This window comes from Oratosquilla oratoria, chromosome 23 (genome assembly GCF_046742065.1).
Source record: "Oratosquilla oratoria isolate Oo_2021 chromosome 23, ASM4674206v1, whole genome shotgun sequence".
NCBI lineage: Eukaryota > Metazoa > Arthropoda > Malacostraca > Stomatopoda > Squillidae > Oratosquilla > Oratosquilla oratoria.
In genome coordinates, this window is record NC_134799.1 from 32,220,065 (window position 1) to 32,245,555 (window position 25,491).

A 25,491-nucleotide genomic window follows, 5' to 3' on the forward strand; every position below is an offset into this window, starting at 1 on the left:
CGCACGCACGCACACACGCACGCTCATAATGCATTTGAAGCTAAGTATGAAGATTGGAGAGAAAGAGACAGGACCCCACAAACGTTCCTCCTTTTGTGTATACTATAATCAGGTAATTACTATTAGGTAAACACACACACCATACACACACACACACACACACACACACACACACACACACACACACACACACACACACACACAAGTGCACACTAAACTCTCATATAAAGTTAATAATGACTCTAATATCATTTAGTATATGGTGGAGGGGCGGCAACCGCTTGCCCGACTCGTCGCCTCGCTTCGCGTCGTGTCAGCAGTGGTTTGCGGCACTGACTCACGCAGACCCTTGCGGCTGGCGTGAAAGTCTCATTTGGTGGATTCGTCGAAAGTGAAGTGTTTTGGTGGCTGCGTGGCGAGGCCTGAGTAAATAATCTTCCTTCCTTCTTCTTCTTCTACTACTACTAGATTTTTCTTTCCCTACTTTACCTCCTCGTCTTCTTCCTTCTGGTTCTCCTTTCTTTTCCTGGTCTTCTTTATGTACTCCTTCTCCGCAGTCTTCTTTTTCTCCTTTCTAATCTTCTGCCTCTCTTTTGTCTTCTTTTTCTTGTCTTTCTTCTTTTTTTCTTCTTCCTCCTCGTTCTCGTGATTGGGAGATCGATGCGAAATGTCACACCACCCATGGGGTAGGGGTGGTTGGGGGAGGTGGAATAAAGTTGTCAATAGGACGCCCTTGGGGTTTTGAGTCATCCTTAGCTTGCGCAAGATATGCTCCTCAAGGTTGATTTATTTATTGTCATTATTATATTTAACAATTTTTATTGTTAAACCAATTCAGGGCAGTAATGGCCTTTTATTTTGTCATCACTTTATTGCAATTCTTCACATCTCAGTATAAGTTCAACATTTCCGTTGCTGTCGAGCTTTGTCTTCACACACACACACACACACACACACACACACACACACACACACACACACACACTCTGATGTGGGGCTTTATTCATTTTAGGTTTGATTATATCTCTCTCTGCCTCCCTCCTTTATTCTCACCCTCATCAAGGCCCTTCTCTGAAACCGCCAGTTTGAAGAATAGACGTGAGACTCATGGTATTGTGTTTACTCACCCCAGTTTCTCTGATGTTGACAATCTGTTGGAGTCGTAGGCTTGAGTATAATTATCAGATGCCTTTCTCCAGCACACATCATCTGCTCACTAAAGTTTCCCTTCGTGAGAAAACCTTGGATATGGTAACGCAATCCCAGCTGTTAAGAATGGGGAGTAAAACAATTATTCTTTCTACACTCGCAATGGATTGACGCGACTCGATTTTTTCTTCTTCTTCTTCTTCTTCTTCTTCTTCTTCTTCTCTCTTTTCGCATTAGGGGGCGAGGAGGGAGAAGTCGCCATGTAAATCAAGCAATCAAGCGTTGGGGATAAACCAGCTTTGGTTGTCGGGCCCACCACTGGTTGTGCTGTGTCTTGCTGCATCGTTTCTGACCCGGGCAGTGGGTACATGGATGGCCCTTCATCCACAAGGAGCTAAGATGGAAGGGAAACAAGTGGGTGATGGGTTGGTGTGGGTGACTTGGCTGGTTACCTCACTAATAAGGGGAAAGAAGCCGTTTGGTATACAGATAGATATAGATCTATATCTGTTGTCAGGTTGATCATGTAGCCAGGGTGATATACATCCAGCGTATTCGGAAAGTTTAGAAATATTTATTTTTGTCGTACATTTTTTTTACAACTCTTCGAAATATGTTGAAAAAAATCTTGGACATCGACAGCGCCGTAAATGTCACATCGAACGAAAACCTGGTATTTCAAGGCTATGAAGAAAGACATCAAGGGCAAGTCCGTGCACGAGCGCGTGCGTGCGCGCACACATACACGCTCTCTTTGCGGCAGGAACGTGTACACGTGTGTACATGCCCAAGGTCCCGGGACCACTTCAGGGGCTCCCTTGTCATTGCAAGGGATCCACAGAGGGGAGTAATGGGATTAGGGAGGAGGGAAGAGGGAGAGAGAGAGAGGGAGAGGGAGAGGACGGTCTGAAGGTTACCTACTGTAAAAAGGTGGGTCATGTAACTAAAAGCACATGGAGGGGAACGAGGGGGTGAGTAAGAAGGTGAGGAGTGAAGGAGCTGTGGCCGAATTTCGTTCGTCACCTTTGCCCAATGTGTTTTGGGGACTTTTAGGGCAGGTGACAGTCATTGCTGGAATCGGAGAGAAGTGATCGCGGGACTTGAATTCGCGGCTAGAAGGTTGCGAGAATCACACTATTCTCTGTATTTTCAGTCCGGTGGATTTTTTTTTTTTTATAACTTTTGAATAAAGATGGCGGAGGAAGATAGAAGATAAAAAAAAAAATGAAAGGTTGACTAGACTGAGACACAGAAAGGGGAATATAAAGAGAGAGCGAGTGTGTGTGTGTGTGTGTGTGTAAATTTCGTGAACCGGATTTTGAGAACACGGAAGCTGTGACGTGATGCCGGGACGTGATACCGTTATGCATAACGTGGTCAGTTCCGGGGCTGTTCGGGGTGCTATTCACAACGCTTTCAACTCCCTTGACCACCAGAACTTTCAGGTGTTTCGAATACCCAAATAGGTGGAATGACAAAGGTATAGAAGTGAACCCACAAAGCTCTCGAGGGTGACAATTATCGTCCTTATGCGTAAATGGAATACGGTCGATAGTTGTCAACACCAAGGTAGTATAACGTGAAGATGTAGAGAAACCGGTTCGACCTCGACGTTAGTCGTGAGGGCTTTGAGGGGCCTGTCACACACAAAAGAAGAATTGTTTCCCAGTCGGTCCCCTTTCTTGTCGTCGGAGACCTTGGGTTCCTTCCCTGAACTGCATTTAATGTCCTCCCCGCGATATTTGTTGGCGATAGGGTTGTTCCTTCGTTCAACATAATCATTTAGTTAGATAAGGGAGGCTGAGGGTAGATAGAATTAATGATTTGTCATAAAATGCAACCGAAACAAAGAAGAAAGTGCATTGCGACCATAGGCCCTTCATAAGATTTTATTTTAACTTATTAAGGACCTATGGTCGCAACGCACCTTCGTCTTTGTTTTGGAACGACCTTGCACAGTTGGGGATTCCGCACTGCAGGAGTAGACAGTAATTGGATATGTCTCGACAGGCTTTGACCACAGAACCATCTGATTTGTATGTACGCTGGCGGCTCTCCCTTATGCTGAGGTCAGCAGAAGACTTATTACTGGACCAGGTGTTATAGTAGATGGAAAGTGAGGTGTAGGGAGCTAACCTGGTATCCGTTGAGGAGGAGAGGTTGGAGGGGGAGGAGGGTTGTCCTTGGAAGAGGACGGGGGTATTGAGGAGGCAGTTCGTGTCCTCGCCAAAGAGGGGAAGGTTTATGGCGAAACACTTGGCCAAAGAGGGGACCGTGTATGGCGAAATGCTTTGCTTTTGAACCATGGGGTGGAGTACGGTGGATGGTATGGTCATGTCAGAGGGATGATTGTGTAAAGAGCGTGTTAAGGAACCCAGTTATTGCAAGGGCAGAAGATGTTTACTCTCCCCCCCCCCCACTCGTGCATAAAATCGTCTTGTGACATCCAGAATAAGTACTGGAAGTAATATTGGCATATAAATCACGTGCTGGGTTTGTGATTGACAGTTATTGCCTTCGCGAATGAGAGTTCATATTTTTCGATCTATGAATAATGATGTGATTATACACACGCTATACACCCATCCTCTTGTTCAAGGGGGGGGGGGCAGTAACAACTTGTTAATGGAGTTTTTATACCATGATCGGGAACGTTAACTCGGGTCCAAAGCGTGGTAACCCGTGACGATAACCTCTACTTAAACGACTTGGTATGTTTGTGTACGTGCTTGTACATGTTTGCTTTTCCCTCCCTGCCAGCCTGCTTGTCTTATTGTTTTGGTCTTTCAAGGAGGCTGGTTGGGGGAGGGGTAGAGGGGACGATGAATTGCTTCAAGTGGGTACGACAAAACGGAGACTGAAAAAGCGTGGGAGATGGGGTTGAGGGTTCTGTCTCCGGGGGAGGGTGGCCGGATTTGTTCAATAGAAGGCGCAGATGGACAGAGGAGGAGCAGGAGGAGGTGGAGGGCTGGAGGAGGACGTCCTGTTTCCCGTCAGAGATGAGATCGAAGCAACAGTGTGGCTTCTCGAGTAGCAACCATCCTTTGTCTTGTACAACCACACACTCAAGTCCCGTTCGTGTTCATGAAGCGATACAAATAAATCTTCACTCTGTAACGAATCTTTCTGTAGACGAGTCCCCTTGCAAACCCCTCTCCTTAAACTCCTTAAGTATGAATGCCTGAACATTTTAGTCGAGACTCCTTTCCCCCTCTTTATATATATATTTTTATTTATTTATTGTCTTGGTGACAGTTTCTCGGTCGCATTCCGGTGCATCTACACATAAGACCATTCCAGGTAAAACTTTACTTTTTTCTGGCTCGTGCCAGCAGGTTTTGTTCAACCGAGCGAAGGGCCTCATAATGAATGAATGAATTTGATTGAGACACAGCGTCGAAGGTTTGGCCGCCACCGGAAGTCATCTTCGATATCCACTGTACAGCGCTCCCTCTCCCAATCTCTCGGGACACCCTGGAGAGACTACATGTGGCTGCACCGAGTAGTCACGCCCCCCCCCCCTTGTGTGTGGGTGTGTGAGTGTGTGTGGGTGTGTGTGGTGTGTGTGTGTGTGGGTGGGTGGGTGGGTGGGGTAAATGGGAGGTGACTGACTGCCCTCACTGATCCTTGGTCAGTATTTATAATGATACTGTCAGTGATATATAATAATGATGTCAATAACAACCAAGAATTCTTTAAACGTCTTTTAAGAATATATGCTGTCAAGTTATTAGTCAGTATTGATAAAGTTGTGTACTCTCAATAGATATTTATTATGGACACCAAGTATGATATAAAAAGAAAGAGTACATATGGACAGGTTAGAAGGAGTTTCCATGCTACTGCAGAAGTATCGTACGAGGAGGAAGGGGAAGAGGAAGAGGACGCAGCTGGCTCGGTTCCTCGAAAGCTTTGCGGTGACGAATGAAGAGCTGGAAATGTAACCTAAGCATCTTGCGGTAGTGGGTCTGCAGATTGCTTGTGTTTTTGTATGAGTCACCGCCATGGTCTTGGATCACGGGTTAGGCTTGTGATCTACCAGCGTTACACTCTTCTTTGAGAACTCAAAGCTCATACATGGTCCGATCTATGGGTAATGCTGTACACACACACTCACACCACTCAACTCCTTGCCCAACAGAACGGGGTACTGTACCAACATACAGTGCTGTGATGCTTATCAGACTTAGGCAGGGATCGAACTCGGACCGTTGAGTGAACGTGAGTGTGTGTGTGTGTGTGTGTGTGTGTGTGTGTGTGTGTGTGTGTGTGTGCTTGAGGGTCTTGCTACACTAAGCACCACACCTCTCCTCCTCCTCCTCCTCCACCCACTTCTCCTCTTCCCCCCTCTCCTCCTCCCCCTTCTCCACTGCACCCCTATAAATCCCTGTACCGTCTCTCCACCAGCACCACCACAATCTCCATTGTGTAACAACACAAGACCACAACCAGTCACCACTACTACCCCGACCAACCTATTGTGTTGTTTTTTAGTTCCCTTCCCCTCTCTCCTAATACCACCACTATCACCACTGTCACCACCATATTCATCACCACTCTCATCGTCTTGATCTTCTGGAGCAACTGTCACCACACCAGTGACACCAAACTCACGGACTCTCACGAAGGCCAAAAACCACAACGTCATGTAAGACGTGATCTCACTTCGCCCCGTCAGTCGAGCGATCGTCCTCCTTGTCCTCCTCCTCCTCCTCCTCCTCCTCCTCTTCTTGTTCTTCCCCCCTCGTCTGCCTCTATTTTCCCACATCATATTCCACCTCCTTCTTTCCTTCCCTTGTAACCTCATTTCCCTCCTTTTTCGCATCTCTTTCCTCATCCTTTCCCACCTTTCCCTCCTCTTCCACCTTCTTCCTCGTCCTCCCTCTCCCCGTATCCTCCTACACTTCCCCCTCCTCCTCCCCCTATTCTCCTCCTCACCTCCCCCCTCCTCCCCCTCCTCCCGTAGCCCCGCCGCCGCCTCCGCCTGCCCCCCCAGCCGCCCAAGTGCCGTTCTCAGTCACTCGCTGGCCCACGCCCCGCCAACAGCGTTCTGAGGTTCAGGGGAACTACGCGCGATCTCGGGTTCTTCGCGAAGCTTTGGTCTTGTTGTGTGTGTGTGTGCGCGCGCGTGTACACTTACGTGACATCGAGTGATTTGCTACAGAACATGAGTTGCCTCACGGAGTGCAAGAACACCACAAGGGAGACAACGTGTGTTCGCTTTCGAAGAGCTGTTGTGATCGAGTGCATTGGGGTCTCGCGCTGTTTACTGGACGAAGACTGTCTTGTGACGAGGATTCGTGATGTGTCGTCATGTGACGTCATGCTGCGTGTGGATGTGACGTGTGCACAGATGCGGAAACAAGGGTCGCGTGAGGACTTGAACGCATTCGCTGAACGGACGTGGAAACCTGATATATTCATTATGAACACAGGGAACAATTTCTTTTAACTCCACACATGTGCACGAACACGCGCATACATGCACATACACATGCACGAGTACACACACAAAGTGCATCGTTAGCATTGATAATTGAAAACATATAAAATGAATTGTATTAAAAGAAAAATGTTATATGTTCATCTTAGTTCTGTAAGCTGTAATTTACACACACACACACACACACACACACACACTTTCACCAGTGAACTCACAGTCAAGGAATGATACATACACGTAGTTTCTCGCCTTCCTCTTCCCCCTCCTCCTCGTCCCCTGCCTTCTCCTCCCCTTTATCTTTCTCCATCTCATCTTCCCTCTCCTTCTCTTCCCTTCCTCTTCATCCTCCCCTTTCTCCTCCTCCATATCCTCCTCTTCCCCTGTCCTCTTACTCCTCCTTTGCCCTCTTCATTCTCTCTTTTTTCCTCATTCCCTTTGTCATTTTTACCTTTCCTTTCATCCACTCCCTTGTCTTCTGCTTTTCCCCCGCCTCCTGTTTCCCCCTTCCTTCCTTCTTCTCCTTTCCCCTTGTCATTTTCACCTTTTCTTTAATCAACCAGACCCCTCTTTCTTTCTTGCTTCTCGTTTACTTTCTCCTGCTTGCCTATTTCCTCCCGCACTCTCTTTCCTCTTCTCCCCATTTCTCTTCTCGATTCTTCCCCTTCTCTTCCTCCCTCCCCCTTTCTCTTTCTTCCATTCCTCCCACCCATCTCTTATTATTTCATCGCCTTTTCGTTTCATACCTTTCCTCCCTCGCCATGTTCACCCCCCACCCCACCCCTGTTTTCCTGCTCGCCTCCTCCTCCCCCCCACCCCTAAACTCACTGTTGACCACGCCCCTTCCTCCCTTACTGTGTTATTTTTGTTCATTTGTAATGTTGTCTCCTTTCTTTCCTTCAGTCCTCTCGTCTCGCATTCCTTTTGCCCCTAGAAATACCTTCTCCCTCTTTCTCTCTCTCTCTCTCTCTCTCTCTCTCTCTCTGTGTGTGTGTGTGTCTCTCCTTCTCTGTCTCTTCATCTCAGTTTCTTTTTCTGTCCCATTCTCTACACACACGCGCGCGCACACACACACAGAGTCTATAACACACACACACACACACACACACACACACACACACACACACACACACACAGTCTATAACACAAGAATGCACACGGAGCCTCTCTCCCGCCTGCATGCGTAGATGAGCGCAGCGCTACAGCAGTGGCACTTCACCACCTCGTGGCACGCGGGAAATGTCAATGAACCCATCTGGTATTAGGGAGGCACCCTCAGGAGGGGAGGGGAGGGGAGGGTGTGTGGGCGGGATTTGTTTTGGTGCTTGGGAGAGCGGGGAGGGAGGGGGAGGAGGAAGGTATCTTTGTGGTGTTATAAGCAATCGATCTGTTGTGGCAACGGATTGGGTCACAGGAGTTGACCTGACTTTAGTAGTGTCTGAGTTGACTTGATGTGTGTGGGTTTTCTGTAATTTGAATTTGAGTTATTATTCATATTTCATGTATATTTTTTTTATATAAAATTGTCTATTGATTGCTGGAAGACACCTGCTCTTTGAGAGTAGCAGCAGTATCAACAACGTTGATTTCAAATATTCCTTTGCGTACATCGGGAAAAAAAAATCGAGACGCCCTCTGCCATGTCTGAATTACACAACCCTATTGTTAGCGCCCTCTTGAGGACAAGAATACAAACACTGTGCTCCCCCTCCTGTCGTATAACGCAATCAAGTGGAGCGGAACAAGGACAATAGACACTTCGTATTTTCCACTTATATATATTTGTGTATATATATATATATATATATATATATATATATATATATATATATATATATATATATATATATATATACATGCTTTAACACGACCACATCTCTCAGAAGGATTATAAATGCCTCTATATATGTGTAAAAAACATATGCAGTCGGAAAAAATCTATAAAAAAAAAGGTCGGCACAAACCGGGTAAAAAAACGGTGGGTGGGGTGAGGGGAGGTTAAATGACCGCCCACCACGGCGAGCAGCCTATACTGTACCGATTACCGCGACCCGCGCAAGTAGGGCTACCCTCTCCACCCACGCGCGGCACATTGTCCTCGTGTTTATAGACAGTACAACTCTTCGCCGTCTGCTCGTTCCAACCCGCTCCTGCGTGTTTTTCTGGAATGGCCCCTCCAAAGAAAAAGAAGCGCGTTGTGCTCAACCTGAAGCAGAAGCTGGAGATCGTGGAAAAACTGGAGCACGGCGTGAATAGGAGTAAATTAATGGAAGAGTATGATGTCGCCATCTCCACTCTGTACGATCTTAAAGCCCAAGCAGCACAATTACGTGAGTTTTGTGGGCGTGGTGAAGCAAGTGCAGTGATAGTCGAGAAGAACTTTGTGCGGCATGGAAGTTGTAAGATCAGATGTCTCTTCCCCCCCCCCTTTTTTTTTCTTCTTCTTCCGGCACCTCGAATGTTACATGTATGCATGTTAACAGAAACTTCACTGTATTGTTACAGTGAATTACAGGATAATAACGAGTCGTATTCCCGTTCTGACCTCGCTCGCAGCTGTTGTCAAAGGCCATGTGAGACATAACTACAAGGCTTCCTGCTGTGTCCCAATTACATTCTTCGTCGTTCGAAAGGTTTCTGTTTTGGGCAGAAAGGCAAGGACGTGGATGAGGTGCCAGCCCGTACTTTACGTGTCCCTGTTTGTACGGCTGTTTTCTGCTGCTGCTGTCGTCCAGCTGCACAGGAGCCAACGACCTCAGTGGACGTACCTGCTGCATGACTTGAGGCAATTCATTGGTGTGTTTGTCCTCCGGCATTGTACATTGGAAGAAGAAGAAGAAAAAAAGTTGGAACGTGTCGCTATTCGTAATGGAAATGATTGACCATCGCAGTGCGCGCGCGCGCACATAAACACACATACACACGCACTACTCGTGGCGCAGTGGTAGAGTTTCTGGCTGCTACTACGGCAGTCCGGGTTCGAATCCCGCCTGGAGCTGAAATAATTTCAGTATCGCTGCGCTGCGGGTCGTTACTCCAAGTCGTGGGCAGGGAGTTGAGTGTGTGTGTGTGTGTGCGTGTAAGGTCATGAGCATTACCCATAGATCGGTCATTTATGAGCTCTTAGCTCTCTTCCGGGAGGGAAATAGCTGTCGATCACGAGTCCAACACGCGATCCAAGGCCATGGTGAAACGCGCATGCGCGTGCGGCGCTGTAGGATCGAGGGTGGACAAGATATCCCGATACCAAGCTTGAGTCCCGACCCCCTTACACACACACACAGACACACTGCTCAAAAATGCTCTTTGAACGTCAACACAGATTGGTTCTTAACATTCACCCACGCACGCACGCATGAGCACATGCACTTGCGCACGTGCAGGTGTCACGTGGATTTTTATTCGTGGACGTGGCATCACGTGGCGGCACGCGCAGCACGTGTGCATGTAACCGACCTTCGCCGGAACCCAAAACGCGTGTCGAGTTGCCGTGCCGGGCGAGGTGCACAGCACCACAGCGATGTGCTGCGGTGTTGTGGCCGGGAACGTCGCCTGCAGTGAGAGTTCGGCCGTAAGAGTCGGTGCTAGGGACGGTGACATTAGCCCCTGGAACGTGCTAAATTAATTCCGTGTTTTCATTTCGTGGTTCTCGAGGGTCCCGGGGAGTCGCGGGTCAGGTAGCGATGTGGTAACAGCTATGATTGTACTCTATTTATTTGTTTGCTTTTGTTAGTGTGTGTGTGTGTGTGTGTGTGTGTGTGATTCACCATGGTCTTTGATCACGTGTTGGACTCGTGATCGGTAGCTATTTCTCTCCCGGAAGAGAGCTCAGAGCTCATATATGACAGATCTATGGGTAATGCTGTGACCATACACACACACACACACACACACACACCCAACTCCCCGCCCATGAGAGTTGGAGTAACAACTCGGAGCGCAATAATACTGAAATTATTTCAGCCCTGGCTTCGAACCCGGACCACCGTAGTGGCAGTCAGGAACTCTAACCACTGCGCCACGAGGTGTGTGTGTGTGTGTGTTTGTGTGTGTGTGCAGACTCTTAATTATATTCGCTAATGCTTTAATCGTGGGAGTTAAAAGTCAACACAATCTTACACTATGGAATATCGTGGGAGACGCCCATTCGAGCGACTTGAGATCTCTGCACTGGCAACGTCATACACTGAATGCCTCCTGTGGGTTCTAATTGTCTCTGCTTAAACACACTACATTTATTGTGGACGAAGGCAAAACCGAGTCTTGGAAATGTACATTAGAGTTTCTCTTACGAAGGGTGTGGTTGCCAGAAGTTCATTGATTGTTTTGATGTTCTTATCATAACATTCTTCGATTCCCAGTCGCGACGGAAAGGTATAAATACACTCCTAAACTTGTTGGAGATATGTACTACGGTCTATGTACATGATTAACTTGTGTGTCGACCAGGTTTACTGTCGTGTTGATAAGGATTTACTGTTGTTAATTCGTGTGTATGTGTGTTTAAACTTCCAAATACAAGACCGCTAAAATCGTAAACAACATGGTCTTGCTGTGAATTCCCTTTAGAGGACGTGTCTGGAATGTCTGCAGCATTAGAAAGAACGCAGATTGGGTTGAGGTGGAGAGGAGACGATCAAGCTCGTGCAAGTAGGGCGGTCGGTGAGGGCGGGTGGGCGAGAACAGCAAGAAGAGAAAACGGTTTTAGAAAGTACGCAACCCACTCAGAAAGCGGCGAGGCTGATGTCACGTCGTATACTTCACAGTGACGTGATGTCGGTTCTGGGGTCTGACGTCATGCCAAAGGGCATCATTATGGTGGTGGGAGTGGGAGTGGGAGTTGGAGGATCGTATTTATACTTGGTGATGCTCCCGGCTTCCCCAACTTCGTATCATGCCAGTAATTGCAGTGATTCGCCGTTCAGGAATCCAGAATAGTTTCGTTCATCCTTTGTAGCAATACACTATACTCTTCCTGTGGTTGCTTGACACCTTCGCAGTGTGGTTTCCCTTATCTTTAGGGTGTGGACGACCATAGGACACAAAAGCACACATGTTATGAGTAACTGCTACCAGTCAGAAGTCGATCAGGATACGAGTAGGATTGAAAAGAAACGAAACAATAGATTGATTTACCCGTACAATGTATCTGCGTGTTGTTATGGATTGTAGTTTACCAACGCTTCCATCCTTATGGATAATCCACGCCGAGGAAGTTACGCCTCCGCAAGTGGGAGTGGGGATGGTGGGGCTGGTTGGCACGGCACGATATGTGATTAGTGGCACAAATTATGACACTGAATGGCACATTGAGTTCTCCTCACCCTCCTCTTCCTGTTCCTCCTCCCTCGGGTCCTCCTCTAAATGTTCTTCCCTCTGCTCCTCCTTTTCTTCCTTCCCGAGGTCACACCATAAATGTATATACAGTACAGGAAAATATTTGTATAACAAGGCTTTAGGTTGGGAGGGGAGGGGGGATTATAGCATAGGGAGTTAGTAAAACATGCTGATCTTTCATTCCAACCTAATCCCACTTGGTAGGACTTCAGCTAAAGCTTGGAAATCGTTTTCCAAACTCGGTTTTGTGTGTGTGTGTGTGTGTGTGTGTGTGTGTGTGTGTGTGTGTGTGAGAGAGAGAGAGAGAGAGAGAGAGAGAGAGAGAGAGAGAGAGAGAGGTATTGGTACGTAAGGGGCTCAGCGATATGGTAACGAGAGGGCACCACGGAGGCGGATGAAATGGCCTGGCGTCAGCCAAAGTAAAAGGGATAATGCCACCCAGTACGCAGAGTTGATCCAGATGAGCTTTTCTCCGTCTCACTGGAATGTTGCGATGTAGGTCTTTAGTCCAAGCTATCGCCAGGCGATTTGATTCGGCTGAGGGCGTTCTGTCCGTGGTAACCGGTGCTTCTATCCTTGGGGGACACTAACACTCCGAAGAGAGGGGATAAAAGGTTCAACACCCTTCCTTCAGTGGAGATCAGTCTCCAGTTATAAAGAAGGGTGCTGCGTGACTCTAGGCCATAGGGGCGTCACAAGCCTCCTTACATAACAGTTGCGGTCAGTACCCTATGGGCTAGGAGAAATGAACCTGGTGGCTGCGGCGGCGGCGGCGGTGGCGGCAGCGCCGCAGGTAATGAACAACGGGGTCAGGTGTTGTTTTTTAAGGTTGCTGATAAAAGTCAGGAATGCAATGTGTGTGTGTGTGCGTGTGTGTATGTGTGCATCCAAGTTTGTTTATATGCCTGCTTCTTGTGAGGTACGCGAAACAAAACATAAATATCGTATTATTTATATATTATTTTTTTACTGTGTGTCTTAGAATATAGTACTTAGATAAACGGGCGTATGTGTAGGAGAAAATATTTAATAGAAATATATTAATTAAACCTCTCTCTCTCTCTTTTCCTATTTAGACCTAAATATATTTTTTACCCTTCTGGAATTCGTCACCCTCTCAGTGGCTGTAGGACGAATGAACGTAGTATTTGATAGAAAGTAAACATGTATAAAACATATACTCAGATTTCCGCTCTCTGATTACAGTGAATAATATTAATATTATTGTTTTCATTATTATTATTATTGTTGTTTTCATTATTATTACCAATATTATTCGGTTCGTTGGGGATGTAAATACGTAAGACGAAGTCGGACGGACGAAGTCGAGGCCACCATTGCCAGGTGATAAGAAAAAGGACGCGATCCTCTCCTCCCACTCCCTCCACTCCCCTCCCTTCCTTCACTTTCCCCTGCACTCCCCTCCACATGGAGTATGGAGAAAGTATAACGAGCCAGAAATCTTGATCTCTTTTTAATATTGTTTGTGCAGTAACAGTTAAGTGCAACTATGTTAATTATGTCCCGTAGACGGAGAATTTGTGTTATTGCCTACGAGATTCTTGTGTTATTGTACTCTCATGTGTATGTTTAATATATATATATATGTGTGTGTGTGTGTGTGTGTGTGTGTGTGTGTGTGTGTGTGTGTGTGTGTGTGTGTGCGCGCGAACAAGAGAGGAGCAGGAAGAGGTAGACGATACATGGTATTTCAACTGAGAAACATTTCTAAATCAAAAAATCGTTTTCTGTGATTGGACTGATATCGGGAAACACCAACAAAGAGGTCGAAGTCGAAGAGGTCCTCGACTTTGAAGAGCTCGTCGAGATCGAATAGCTCCCCGAGATCGAAAAGCTCCTCAAGATCGAAGAGCCCCTCGAGATCGGAGAGCTCCTCGAGATCGAAGAGCCTCTCGAGATTGAAGAGCTTAAGGTCGAAGAGCTCCTCGAGGTCGAAGAGCACCTGGAGTCGAAGAGCTACTCGAAGTTGAGAAGCTCCTCAAGGTCGAAGAGCTCCTCGAGGTCGAAAAGCTCCTCGAAGTCGAAGAGCTCCTCAAGGTCGAAGACCTCTTCGAGGTCGAAGGGATGAAGGGAAACGAAGATTAGGCCTAGACTTTGTGACAGACGTACCGAGAGGGTAAGAACCTCTGGAGAAAAGGGAGAAGGGTACGAAAGTGGTATAAATCAGGGGTGAAGTGTTGGTTTACACGTGGGGTTGTCATAAATTTTTGTAGGTATGTGCGGGAAGGTCTATTTGTGTGTGTAAGGTATGCCTCTTTGTGTGTGTTCAGGGAAACAGGGGAGGGAACTATTTGTGTTGGGAGGAGGGTGGACAGTTAGGGGAGGCAGTGATTTGCAGGGTGGTTATTTACAGGTAAGGTGAAAGGCAGGCATTGGATGTGACGAAATTGGCTCCGGATGTAGTTAGTCTGTTCGAGTATGTGGTTGACTGCCTGCGAGGCGTAATTATGGAATTGTTGTGTGTGTAATCCAGTACATCCATGTACACAAGCGTCACCATGTGCGGTTTTAGGAAATGTGTGTTTTGTCTAACTGTAATGCGCAGGACGAGAACCATGATCGTAGGATCCCGTCTCTGTGTTTACATTGGCCAAACTTTGTGTGTTGGTGCATGTGAAGTTGTGTACAGCTGGAATTTTTTTTGAATGATGAACAGAATCCCATCAATGACTTGCTCTAGAAGCTGCACGTAGAAGACACAAATATGGAAATGATGCATAATTATCCAGTCTGGGATCATGCATCAAGGAAACACGGATGTAGGACTGTATCACCGGATGCATTACATCCTACATTACACGCGTCGGTGGTTTGGCTCGCGTGTTCAAACGTAATATACATGTTGGGGGCTGTGAACTGTTCATTGCCTCGACGTGGGTAAAGTGGGCCATTGGAGAGGGGGGGGGGGAGAGTGGCACTGTACAATTGCTCTGTTGCTATGCCGCTCCCAGTGCCAGTGGGGCTCCAGTAGGTCGAGTACGAGGTTCGAGGTCGAAGCTCGAGGACAGTCGCATAAGGGTCACCCAAGAATGAGGGTAATTCCCATGAGGATATTGGAGGGGGCTGGCTGTCAAATGAGCTAGGAGGGAGGGAGGGAGGGAGGGGGTGATCTGTGGACGTGAGTGTGTAATGACCAAGGGAAGGAGTAGAGGTGGAGTCACGGGTGGAGTTGGGAGGGGAGTGAGTTGACCCCTTTCTCGGGATCGATGCTGCATGACAAAGTGGAATGTCCCGTGACCATGCTGGGCAATGTTTGTGTGTCGTACGAACTTGTGCTCATAACTCTGTTCTTTTTGACTGGGCGGAAGGTATATTAGAGAACAGAAGTGACATTTATTGATGGATAAGTGTTGGAGGACGTGAACAAAATAATTTGAGGTCATTAAAATGTGAAAATTAGGGATCACCTTTATGATAACATTGGTGAAGAGCCCCTTCGCCCAAAGTTTTTATTCAGCGACCGGGGGGGGGGGGTCGTTCAAAGCCTAGAGGGATTAAAGCGATGTCAACCAGCTTTGAGGACAACTTTGTGTTAAGTTGTATATATTAAGTTGTATATATGTGTATGTATATATATATATATATATATATATATATATATATATATATATATATATGATATGAATTATGTGATATTAACTTAGGCCATGTGTTAAAGTTCGCAAGGACGTTCCTGTCTTCATATGGGTTTCATGTCGCCCACTCCTCGACTTCAGAAGAGAGTGGGTGTGGTCGGGGAGTGTGAGTGGGTGACCATGTGGGTCTTCTGGGTCGGAGGGAATGAGAGGGTGGGAGGATAGGGTAGGATAATGTAAAAGTATGAAAAAAGAGAAGCGCGCGCGCACACACGCACACACACACACACACACGCACGCACACGTGCGCGCACACACACACATATACATACACATACACACACAAAGAGGATATTAGATTAACATTCTTGGAAAATGGACACGTTCATCGCCGTACACGTGCAGTTCCGCGCACGTGTCAGCAGGAGAGAGAGAGAGGGAGAGAGAGAGAGAGAGAGAGAGAGAGAGAAGAACGGTCATCCCCTTCCTTTTAAAAAAGACCTATCAGAAACAGTAAATACTAAGAGGCATTTAATTTGTTTTAACCAGGATATAGATGAAGATCTGTCCTTGATCTAAGTCGTCATCCATAACTGCGTAGGAACAGAGCAAATGAAAGAGGCAGCTGTGCCCCCATGACTCTTTCGAGGTTAGGTAACTATCGTTACAAAACATCATGGAGGGGGAGGGATGTGGGGTTGCCACTGTCTGTGCTCTCAGTGCGTGTAAGCACTGTCACGAACGTACATTGTTTGTGTGTATGTGTATGTTTGTGTGTGTTTAACTAGTTGTAGTATACGTGTTTGGAGTTGTGCTCATGGGTCCCGTCCCTCTGCTTCCACTTCTCATATTTTGCCATAAATTCGTTTATAGTATTGGCCTGCACTGGTTTTACCCAACTTGTTTCACATATCTAGGCATCTGTGTGTGTGTGTGTGTGTGTGTGTGTGTGTGTGTGTGTGTGTGCGCGCGCGCGCGTAAACCCAGCGCTTTTAATACAGGGACACCTTGTCATTATGGAACATTGTGTTATTGAACAGTGACGCCTGGTTGGTATGCGTGACACTAACCACGTATTTAGATCGAATTGAAAGGGATTTCGTTCAGGGATGCACAAACTGGGTCACGGCCGGGACTTGATCCAAACAACTTTGAACGTGTATTGGGCCCCAATATGACAATTATTTATTAACCAAACTTATATAATTGTTATTTTTATTTTGGCAGCCACGACACCTTATATATATATGTGTGTGTGTGTGTGTGTGTGTGTGTGTCTGTGTGTGATTTTGACCTAAGATCCAAGATTTTCATGGTCGTGAAAATCAACGTTATATCATTGTTGTGTAGGGAATGCTAGAATATTGTAGAAGTGGATATTTTTACCCTTTTCCTTATTTGGTGGGCATAAATGCGAAGTAGAACTTTTCTGAAGACATTCTACAAATAGAACGATAACATTGTGACCATAATATTTAGGTCAATATCGAAAAGGCATTTGTAATACAAGCGTTAACAATAATGATGTTGATGATGGTAATAATAATAAAAAATAATAATAATGATAGTAATAATGATAATGATGAATGATTAAAATCAATGATGACAACAATAATAGTAATAATTAGGAATATCAATAGCAATTATAACAATAATAGGGTGATTCTGAGAACCAAGCAATGTAATTAATCACGTATAATTTGTTGAACTCCAGCAAAAATCGCGCCGGCAACGCTCCTTTCATCACACACACACACACACACACACACACACACACACACACACACACACACACACACACACAGGAATACTACGTAACGTATGTTTTATGTGTGTAAATTTGCATGTATTTTTGTTAACTTTTGCATGTGTAACAAAAGCCAAAACTAATCCATGTTTTTTAAAAAACTAGGATAGACACAAGGAAGCCATATTGAAAGACATTGAAAGCTTTGTATACCTTTATGAACTTACCAGGGTAATGTGACAACATGACAAGTGCTGGGATTATTTCGTTCTCGTATATTAGTGACCTTGCTTCTTTATAAAACCTGTAGCGACTCGAATAATAAGAAAAGGAACTCGCCATGTCTCCTCATAATCGCATCAGACTCACTTGTATTGACGAGGGATATGAGAGTGATTACTCAAGAAGAAAGTTTTATCCATTGCTACGCCGTAAGTTAGGAAATATGTATTCATAATGAAATATTACATGTTATATCCTGAGGTAATGTTTAAGGGGGTTTGTGTAATCCTAAAACAATGGTAACATGACATGTTCGCTTTAATTAGAGGTTGGTTGATATTTTAGTGAAGTTACCCCTTAAATCAACTTCATTTTCTCTGATAGGGTAGTACAGTCTCATCCTCTTTAGGCGTTAGGGGGGTGACCATGGTATACTACTGCGCTCAACTACTGACTTGTGTATTTCCTCGTTATTTTCTAGGTATTGTGCAGAGATGGGAGGCCCTTCAGACGCAAGCCTTGGAGAAGCAGCGGCTGAGTTCTCAAGTGCGGGAGCTACAGAAACGTGTGAAGAGTCTTCGTCTTGCCTTCGAAGCCCTGGCCGACCGCTCGGCCGCAGCCTCCAGAGACTGCAAGAGCCGCGAAGATCTTCAGAAAAGTCTCGAAGAAGTCCGAGTGAGTAACTCCTTTGTAGATATCATTTTGGAAGATTTTATTTCTGTTCTTCTGATAACATGGAACATTTTTAATGTGGATTTTTCTCAAAATACACAACCACCGGAAATACAATATCAATGTTTATTGATTTGATAGAGGAATAGCCTTGAGTGTGGCAGTTGCATAGTGAAGAAGGGAAATGTAGTGATGTAGCGATACCAATACGTAGAGTTGCCAAGGTCTTTCAGTATCCTTATCATACATAGTGCCACACAATCTTATCAAACTAATTGGGAGTTTCATTACCTGATATATATATATATATATATATATATATCTGTCTTTCGGGAGAGAGATATTAGTGTAGATTTTGAATGAAATGTTATTTCCCAACCAGAAAAAACACACCTGTTGACACTTAACTTCGACGACGAGGTCACCTTTGCCCTAAGTGTTATGATAAAATCACCGGGAGCTGTAGGATTTGAACTTAGGGCCGTGTCGTGCAAAGTGCGATTGAAAACAACCCTATACTTAGAATATATGCATCGTGGTCATAGCAAGAGGACGTTTGGTGATTAGTGACGTCACCAGACCTGGTGGTCGCTGATTGGGCTGACGTGGAGCCCCGCCCCCCCGGGCCTCGGCAGGAGGCGAGTCGTCGTGATTGGTAACGACAGCCTGTGATTAGGGAGGGACGGTCGGCCGATTGGGCGAGTCGGGGGAGCAGAAGAGGCAATCATGTGTACGAAAGAAAAGTGATTCGGTGTCTTCTTTCTCTCCGTCTCTTCCCATTCTTTCTGTCCTTCGGAGCCCTATTTCCATTTCCTTCCACTTCGTCTCCTGTGTTGTCACTACATTTTACCTTGTACCTATCCTTTCTTCTTATGCTCTCTCTCTGTTTCTATCTCTCTATGACTATAATTTTATCTGTCCATCTTTTTCTTCTTCTCTTCCTTCTTTTCCCTTTCCTGACACTATTTCATATATAATCTTTGCCCGTCCCACTTGATGTTGACAAATGTATAATCTCTATCCTGTAACCTTGGGCAAACCATCCATGTGCCTCACTGAACCGGAGTCACCATCTCGGACGTTCTCAACTTATACGATAATTGCCATAGTAAACACTTTCCATGAGATTCCTCTGCATTCGTCCTCTGCCTTTTCTTCCTCGTTCCCCTTCTTCACCTCTTCGCCACTGCCTCTTCCCCTTCTTTTTCTTCATTATCATAATCGTCTTGATCTTTTTCTTCTTCTTCTTTCTCCTTTTCATCCTCTTTCTCCTCCCCTTCCCCATCTTCATCACCATTATGATCGTCGTCTTGTTCTTCCTCATCCCTCTTCTCTTCCTTCCTTCTACTTCTCTTCCTCCTATTCCTTTCCTTCCCCTTCTTCATCCTCATCATTATTGTCTTGTTCTTCTTTCTCCTCTTCCGCTTTTTCCCTCTCTCCTCCTTGTTTTCTTCTTCCGCTTCCACATCTATTTCATTTCCTCTTTGTCCTCTACATCCTTTTCCTGTAGAACCGAGGACAATTAATTCATGAATCTTGGCCTCCTGGAGACCTCTTTGTCTTCTGCCACCAAGACGGATCTTCGTAAGTCGCCTCGTCAGGTTCCCCAAAGACCCAGTGACCCATGACTAGCCTCCTCTCGTTATCGTAAGCCTCCAGCAACGCCCAGTCTACGAGCCAGTCGCTGCTGATTGCCACTCGCCCTTGTAGGAAAAATCTCCCGCGGTTGATGCGTTGTCTGAACCGTTGCTCCAAAGAAGGAAACCTAATTTTCATTACTTTTCCTCACTCGAGGCTTCTCTCTGTATCTTTTTGTCTATATCTCTATGTATCTGTATCACACCTTTTTCTCTCCCTGTGTCTCCTTCTCTCTCTCTCTCTCTCTCTCTCTCTCTCTCTCTCTCTCTCTCTCTCTCACACACACACACACACACACACACACACACACATATTTATTCTGAACACCGTGATAAAGTCTACAAGAATAGAAGCGTTGTTGAGTTGTCGGCGATCATAATAGTACTAATAATGATAATCATCGTCATCATCATCATCTTCTTCATAAGCAAAGAGGAACAGCTATTGTCTCTTTGGTACAGAATGGGTGCTACACATTTGAATATAATCGCCTAACCTCGGTAAATAGATAAATCGATAAGTAGATAAATGAAGACATATATGAATAGAGAAATAACTAAGTAAATGAGAAATAAATGAATAAGTAATTGACTGACTAAGTAAAAGAGTACATTTTAAGTACGGAAGGGGAATTAAGGATGATTTAATCCTTCGCGGCAAAGTGTAGCTTTGGTGCGATGGCCCCGGTGCCATTTATGTTGACACGAATGACACCCGAGGTAGTTGGCCTTGTTTTGTGATAACGAGGGCGGTGGTAGGTAGTCCGGGGGAAGGTGATTGTCCAGCCGCTTTCGTTCAGCGAGGCAGGCACGGCTCGGGCCGCAAAAAGCGATACGGGTGCAAAGAAGACGAGAGTGGTTTTGAGAGTGGTGGTGATGATGATGATGGTGGTAGTCGTAGTGAATGTGGTGGTAATGATGAAATGCTGGAACCAATATTATTTGTATATTTTTATCATGTGTCTGTTTATTATTTGCTTGATTCACATTTATTATTAGTTATTTGCTATTTACCTGTTTATTATTTAACTACACCTATGCATTTATATATTTATTTTATTCATTATTATTTTTATTATTATTTATTTATATATTTATTATAATTTTTTCGCATCCGACCTAGATATGGACCGCCTTTGTAATCCTTTGTGATAGCGGTGGTAGTTGTGGCAGTGTTAGTAGTAGTAGTACAACAGCAGCAGTGGTTGCTGTTGTAATAGTAGAAGTAGTGTTGATGTTGGTACTAGTGGCGGTAATGGCGGTGGTGGTGATCGTATCAGGCAGGGAGTAGTGGTAGTCACTGTCATTGTTATCTAGGTTACCCTCGCCTTATGCCGAAGGTAACTATGTTATCACATTTGTGCTAGCGCGGTCGTTAATACACTCATGTCACCTACACGTGTACCTTTGACACGCCCATGTCGCCCTGACGCGTACTTAAGGGTCTTACGGTCGGCCGTAAGTGTACATAATGAGTAGTTCATGGAAGGACACAAGTACGTAATGACTGTCTTTAAATGTTATTACTGGTACAGTTGGCTACACTTCCACGTGAGCAGCTTGACTTAGTTGTCGCTTGGACGATTTGGTAACAATATCTTCTTCGCACAGAGAACCAGAAAAGAGCAGTAGACTAGAACTTCCGCGAGTAACCTAGATGAACGTATTTTTTTATTTACTTTGTCTTCTCTTTTAGTGTAAATGGTTATAATAGTGTTCTTCATGGTTACAAGGTGATAGCAACCGGCTTCACGTGGGGAAAATAATAGTGACTTGTATAAGTATCCACTGTCTAGTCCACAGTCCCTCAGCGGTTGGTAACGAACCCCAGTCCCTCCCATTGATCTCCCTAGGAAGAAACGTCGGACTCTTTTCTGTTGTATGAGTGTGGGGCTTTTACCAACTTAAAGTAATAATAGAAGGGGAGCAGTCGGCGGTTTGTCAGTTCTCTACTTGAAAAGCAGGAACCACAAAATTGACAGGAATTTTGGGCCCTGTCTGGAGATCAAGTGTCAGCCCCTCAGGGATGCACTTTCGGATTGTTGAGTTTGGTGGGAGAGCATCATCTCCGACGTCCTTTAGTTCGTCACGTAGAACAGGAGCAGACTGCCCTGATTATTATTATTGGTATACTGAAATCCCAACGTGTCTATCATTTCGTCATTGCCGAAGTATAATTATCACTTGAAATTTGTAGTTTGTTCCTCGCCCAATATACATGACATGCTGTTGACGTGTCCGAACCTTTTGCTTACCCGATGAATAGCATGTTCTGCATCAGTGCAAGAGACTGCAATTAGTGTATTTTATGTCCATTGCACGTCCCTATAATTACAGGAAATGGGATACATTGCCTTCTTTCATCCATATATGTACGCGTTCAGTTGACGAATAACGTGTTCCAGCTCATCCACGGTGTGCCTGTTACTCCGTAGTAAATTCAGTTACTCGCATGTTACGCTCCAATAACTTTTAAGTGAGGTCTTGATGGGTGACGAGGTGGACGCTCGGTAGTGAAGGGGTATTGTGTATTTAGTGGGTCGCTGACGCCTCGCATTTTAGTGGAGAAAGGTTTTTAATCAGTAAGTGACGTTCCCTTCTCGCCTTCGGACAGATATGCGTGCAATTAGTTTGGGATAGGCCATTACTGGTAGTTATGGACGCGCGTGCAATTAGCCAGTGACCTGTCATAACTGGCGGCGGTGAAAGAGGTGGGGTTGGAGATACCACAATTACCATCCACTACCACCATGCCACTACTATCATCACCAACAACAGGCGCCAATATATGATGTATTACCACCGCAACAACCACAACCAAATATACTATGACCACTATCACCAGGCACCAAAATACCATGCCTCCATAAACATATTCACCACCACAACAACAATTACATCTGCTACCCCAACTAACTCGCCACCGCCACCTTGTGACTATAGTCCTCCTTGGATCCAAGACCCATCATTGAGGGCGATGATGTCCTTCAGACTTTGCCACCATATTCCTTTAAGGACACTTTACCAACAGGTCCACTACTACTGGCGGAGGCGTGACCACAGGTAAAGGGGGCAGCATTAGCTTGTGGTGTCCAAATCACGGATAGCCTGAGTTGTGTATGGGGGCCCGAGATTAATAGTAATGGTGGGAAGGTCACGCGTGACGGAGCGATTTACCCATACGTAGTGAGAGAGACTAAGAAGGGGTGAGCGAAGTAGTTGGTGTTGCCATCTGTCACGTTCACATCGACCTTCACACTCCCCGCTTCATTCTCCTACTCTCAAGTATCATCTGTCGTTGAGGATCTCCCGGGATAAGTACGGTCATCTCTTAGTATTTCCTCGCACATGGAGAAGAAGCTAGCGACTCCGAGCAAGTGCACCACCTGTGTCCTCTCGCAGATGGTAGTAATGGTACAAATATAAATCCGTGATTCTCCTTCTTCTCCTTCTTCTTCTTCTTCTTCTTGAACTTATCAAAGTTTTCGTTACACCGTGACTTTTGCTTATTTTCGCTTAGTTTGTCGACCCCCATCTGTGCAGCAACGAATGCAAGAGTTCGTTGAATGAATTCGATAGTTTTGTTCATTTGAAATGTTACTTGGGATGGGTGTTGTCTCCGGTATTGTTCACTGAAGGAGGATGCGGAGGAAGAGGAATGTGGTGACAGAGGATGGTGGGGTTAATTAATAATGGATAGTAGATTCTGGCTGAATTTGAAGGGTAGATTTGGGTTACGGGTAGAGGTAGAGATAGATGGAAGGAAGAGGGAGCAGGGGGTGAACTAATTAGCCTAACACTGGCTTGAAGGTGTGCAAAAACGAATAGTATCATAAGGCGCCACCTCCACATCCTCACCCCTCATCCTTTCCCCAACCTGAGTGATTTCTTATGTCTTCTTCTCCTATCCAACGCCCCCCCCCCCCGGCTTCCTCCTTGTCCCCACACTTGCTCTCCTTTTATGTTACCCCCACTCCCCTCCCCACCCCTTCCTTCATTGACCTCTTTCTCCCTTGGAGTTTGTGTTGCAATAGGGACCTCGTTTATCTGTACTTGCTGACAACGTGTTAGCACGGACACGCCGTCCTGGTCAGCAGAGTTGCTGTCACATGCTGATCAGCTTGAGCCGCGTGACTACTCTCTTCTTCTGTGGCGATGCCTACGGCATACGATGTTACACAAGGACAGAACTTGATAAATATACTTGGAAGAGCGATCGTCCCTCGTGATGTTCTTCATGGCTGCCATTTACGATAACACACTCACCTTACCTTGGTATTGTTTCGATGTAGGATCTGTGCGATATATACAACAACAACAACAACAACAACAATATTCTTCCTGTAGATAACGTTTGGACTTCAGCGCCTCAAGGAGGCGTGTCTCACGTTGGGTGCTGAGGGGCTTTGTCTTGGTGTTTCCATGAAGACCGTGGACTTCCTGGCCTTGTTTGTTTCCTCCTCCTCCTCCTCCTCCTCCTCCTCTACCTGCTCCTCCTTTTCCTCTCCTTCCCCCTCCTTCTTTCGAACGCCTGCTCCGTCTTCAGTGGACCATGTCCACAAACTGACTTCGACGTCGTCTTTGTCAGTAGTTCACTTCCCCTTTTCTTCTGCCCTGAATTCGACGTCTCACCTAAACCCTGGTCCTCCTATTTCCCTTCGTCGACACTCGGTCCCTCTAGTGACGCCGCAATGGACCAGAGTCACAGAGCCCTTTTATTATTGGAGAATTTTATCCACTCAGAGAAGAATGCTGATTGGCATATCCTTCGATTGCTGCTCTGGAATCTCTCCTTTAGCACCTTCACGTCTCCATATCGCATTTGTCTTTGTTAGTGTGCTTGCCGACCTGTCATGGAGTGGACCTGCCTTTGTTTGTTTGCGTTTGTTAAAGAGGCCATTGTTTTGTCTCGTTTTTTTTTTCTTCAATCAGGGAAATTGTGTGCGCTTGTCTCTCTCTCTCTCTCTCTCTCTCTCTCTCTCTCTCTCTCTCCGTGAGTGTCCTTATTTTTCTATATATAACTTCTCTTCTTCGTTTCTTTTTTCCCTCTCTTTTTATTCTCCTCCTCTCCCACTCCCTCTCCTTCCTCCTCTTCTCTTCACCTTTCCTTTCCCTTTCTCCCTTCACTTTCCTACTTCTCTTTCCCCCTTTCCCACTTACCCTTCCCCTTCCCTCCCTCTTCTCTCTCTGGCCCTTCTCCCTTCCAATTCTCATCCATCTCTGTCCTTCTCCCCTTCCCTCACTCCCTTCGTCCCTCCCCTCTCTCCCCCTTCCTCCTTTCGTCCCTCCCTCCAGTCTCGCGAAAGCACAGAGGGGCTTCCTCGAAGCTGAATAGAATCGCCTGACAACCTAACTTGATTAGTCTCCAGCGTGTGTGCGAGCCAAATCGTGATTGTGCTTTGTACGTCTTCATGTCTGCGTCGTTGCGTGCGTGTTCCCATCGCGCGCGTTGCCTTAATAAGCATCGAGGCGCTGCAGGGTGTCCCTGTTCCTCTAACGACGTCTCGTCGGAGGAACGACATCAAAGTGACATCAACCCCGCTGACATATAGTTTGTTTATGACTTCTCCATCTCCTTCCCTCCCTACCTCTCTCTCTCTCTCTCTCTATCCATCTATCTATCTCTCTCCGGTTTTATCAAGTTAGCCTTCTTTTTTATATTATCTATGTTTGACTTGTGTATTTTTCTTA

The 25,491-nt window shown here is 45.8% G+C and overlaps 1 protein-coding gene across 1 annotated transcript in view; it reads left to right on the forward strand.

Annotated features, from left to right (window-relative positions):
- Positions 1-25,491, forward strand: part of LOC143037757 (uncharacterized) — a 766,745-nt gene that overhangs the window by 717,947 nt on the left and 23,307 nt on the right. Inside the window, exon 21 of the mRNA XM_076206310.1 lies at positions 17,973-18,166. Within this exon, the coding sequence (XP_076062425.1) occupies positions 17,973-18,166 (194 nt within the window). The remainder of the gene's footprint in view (positions 1-17,972; positions 18,167-25,491) is intronic.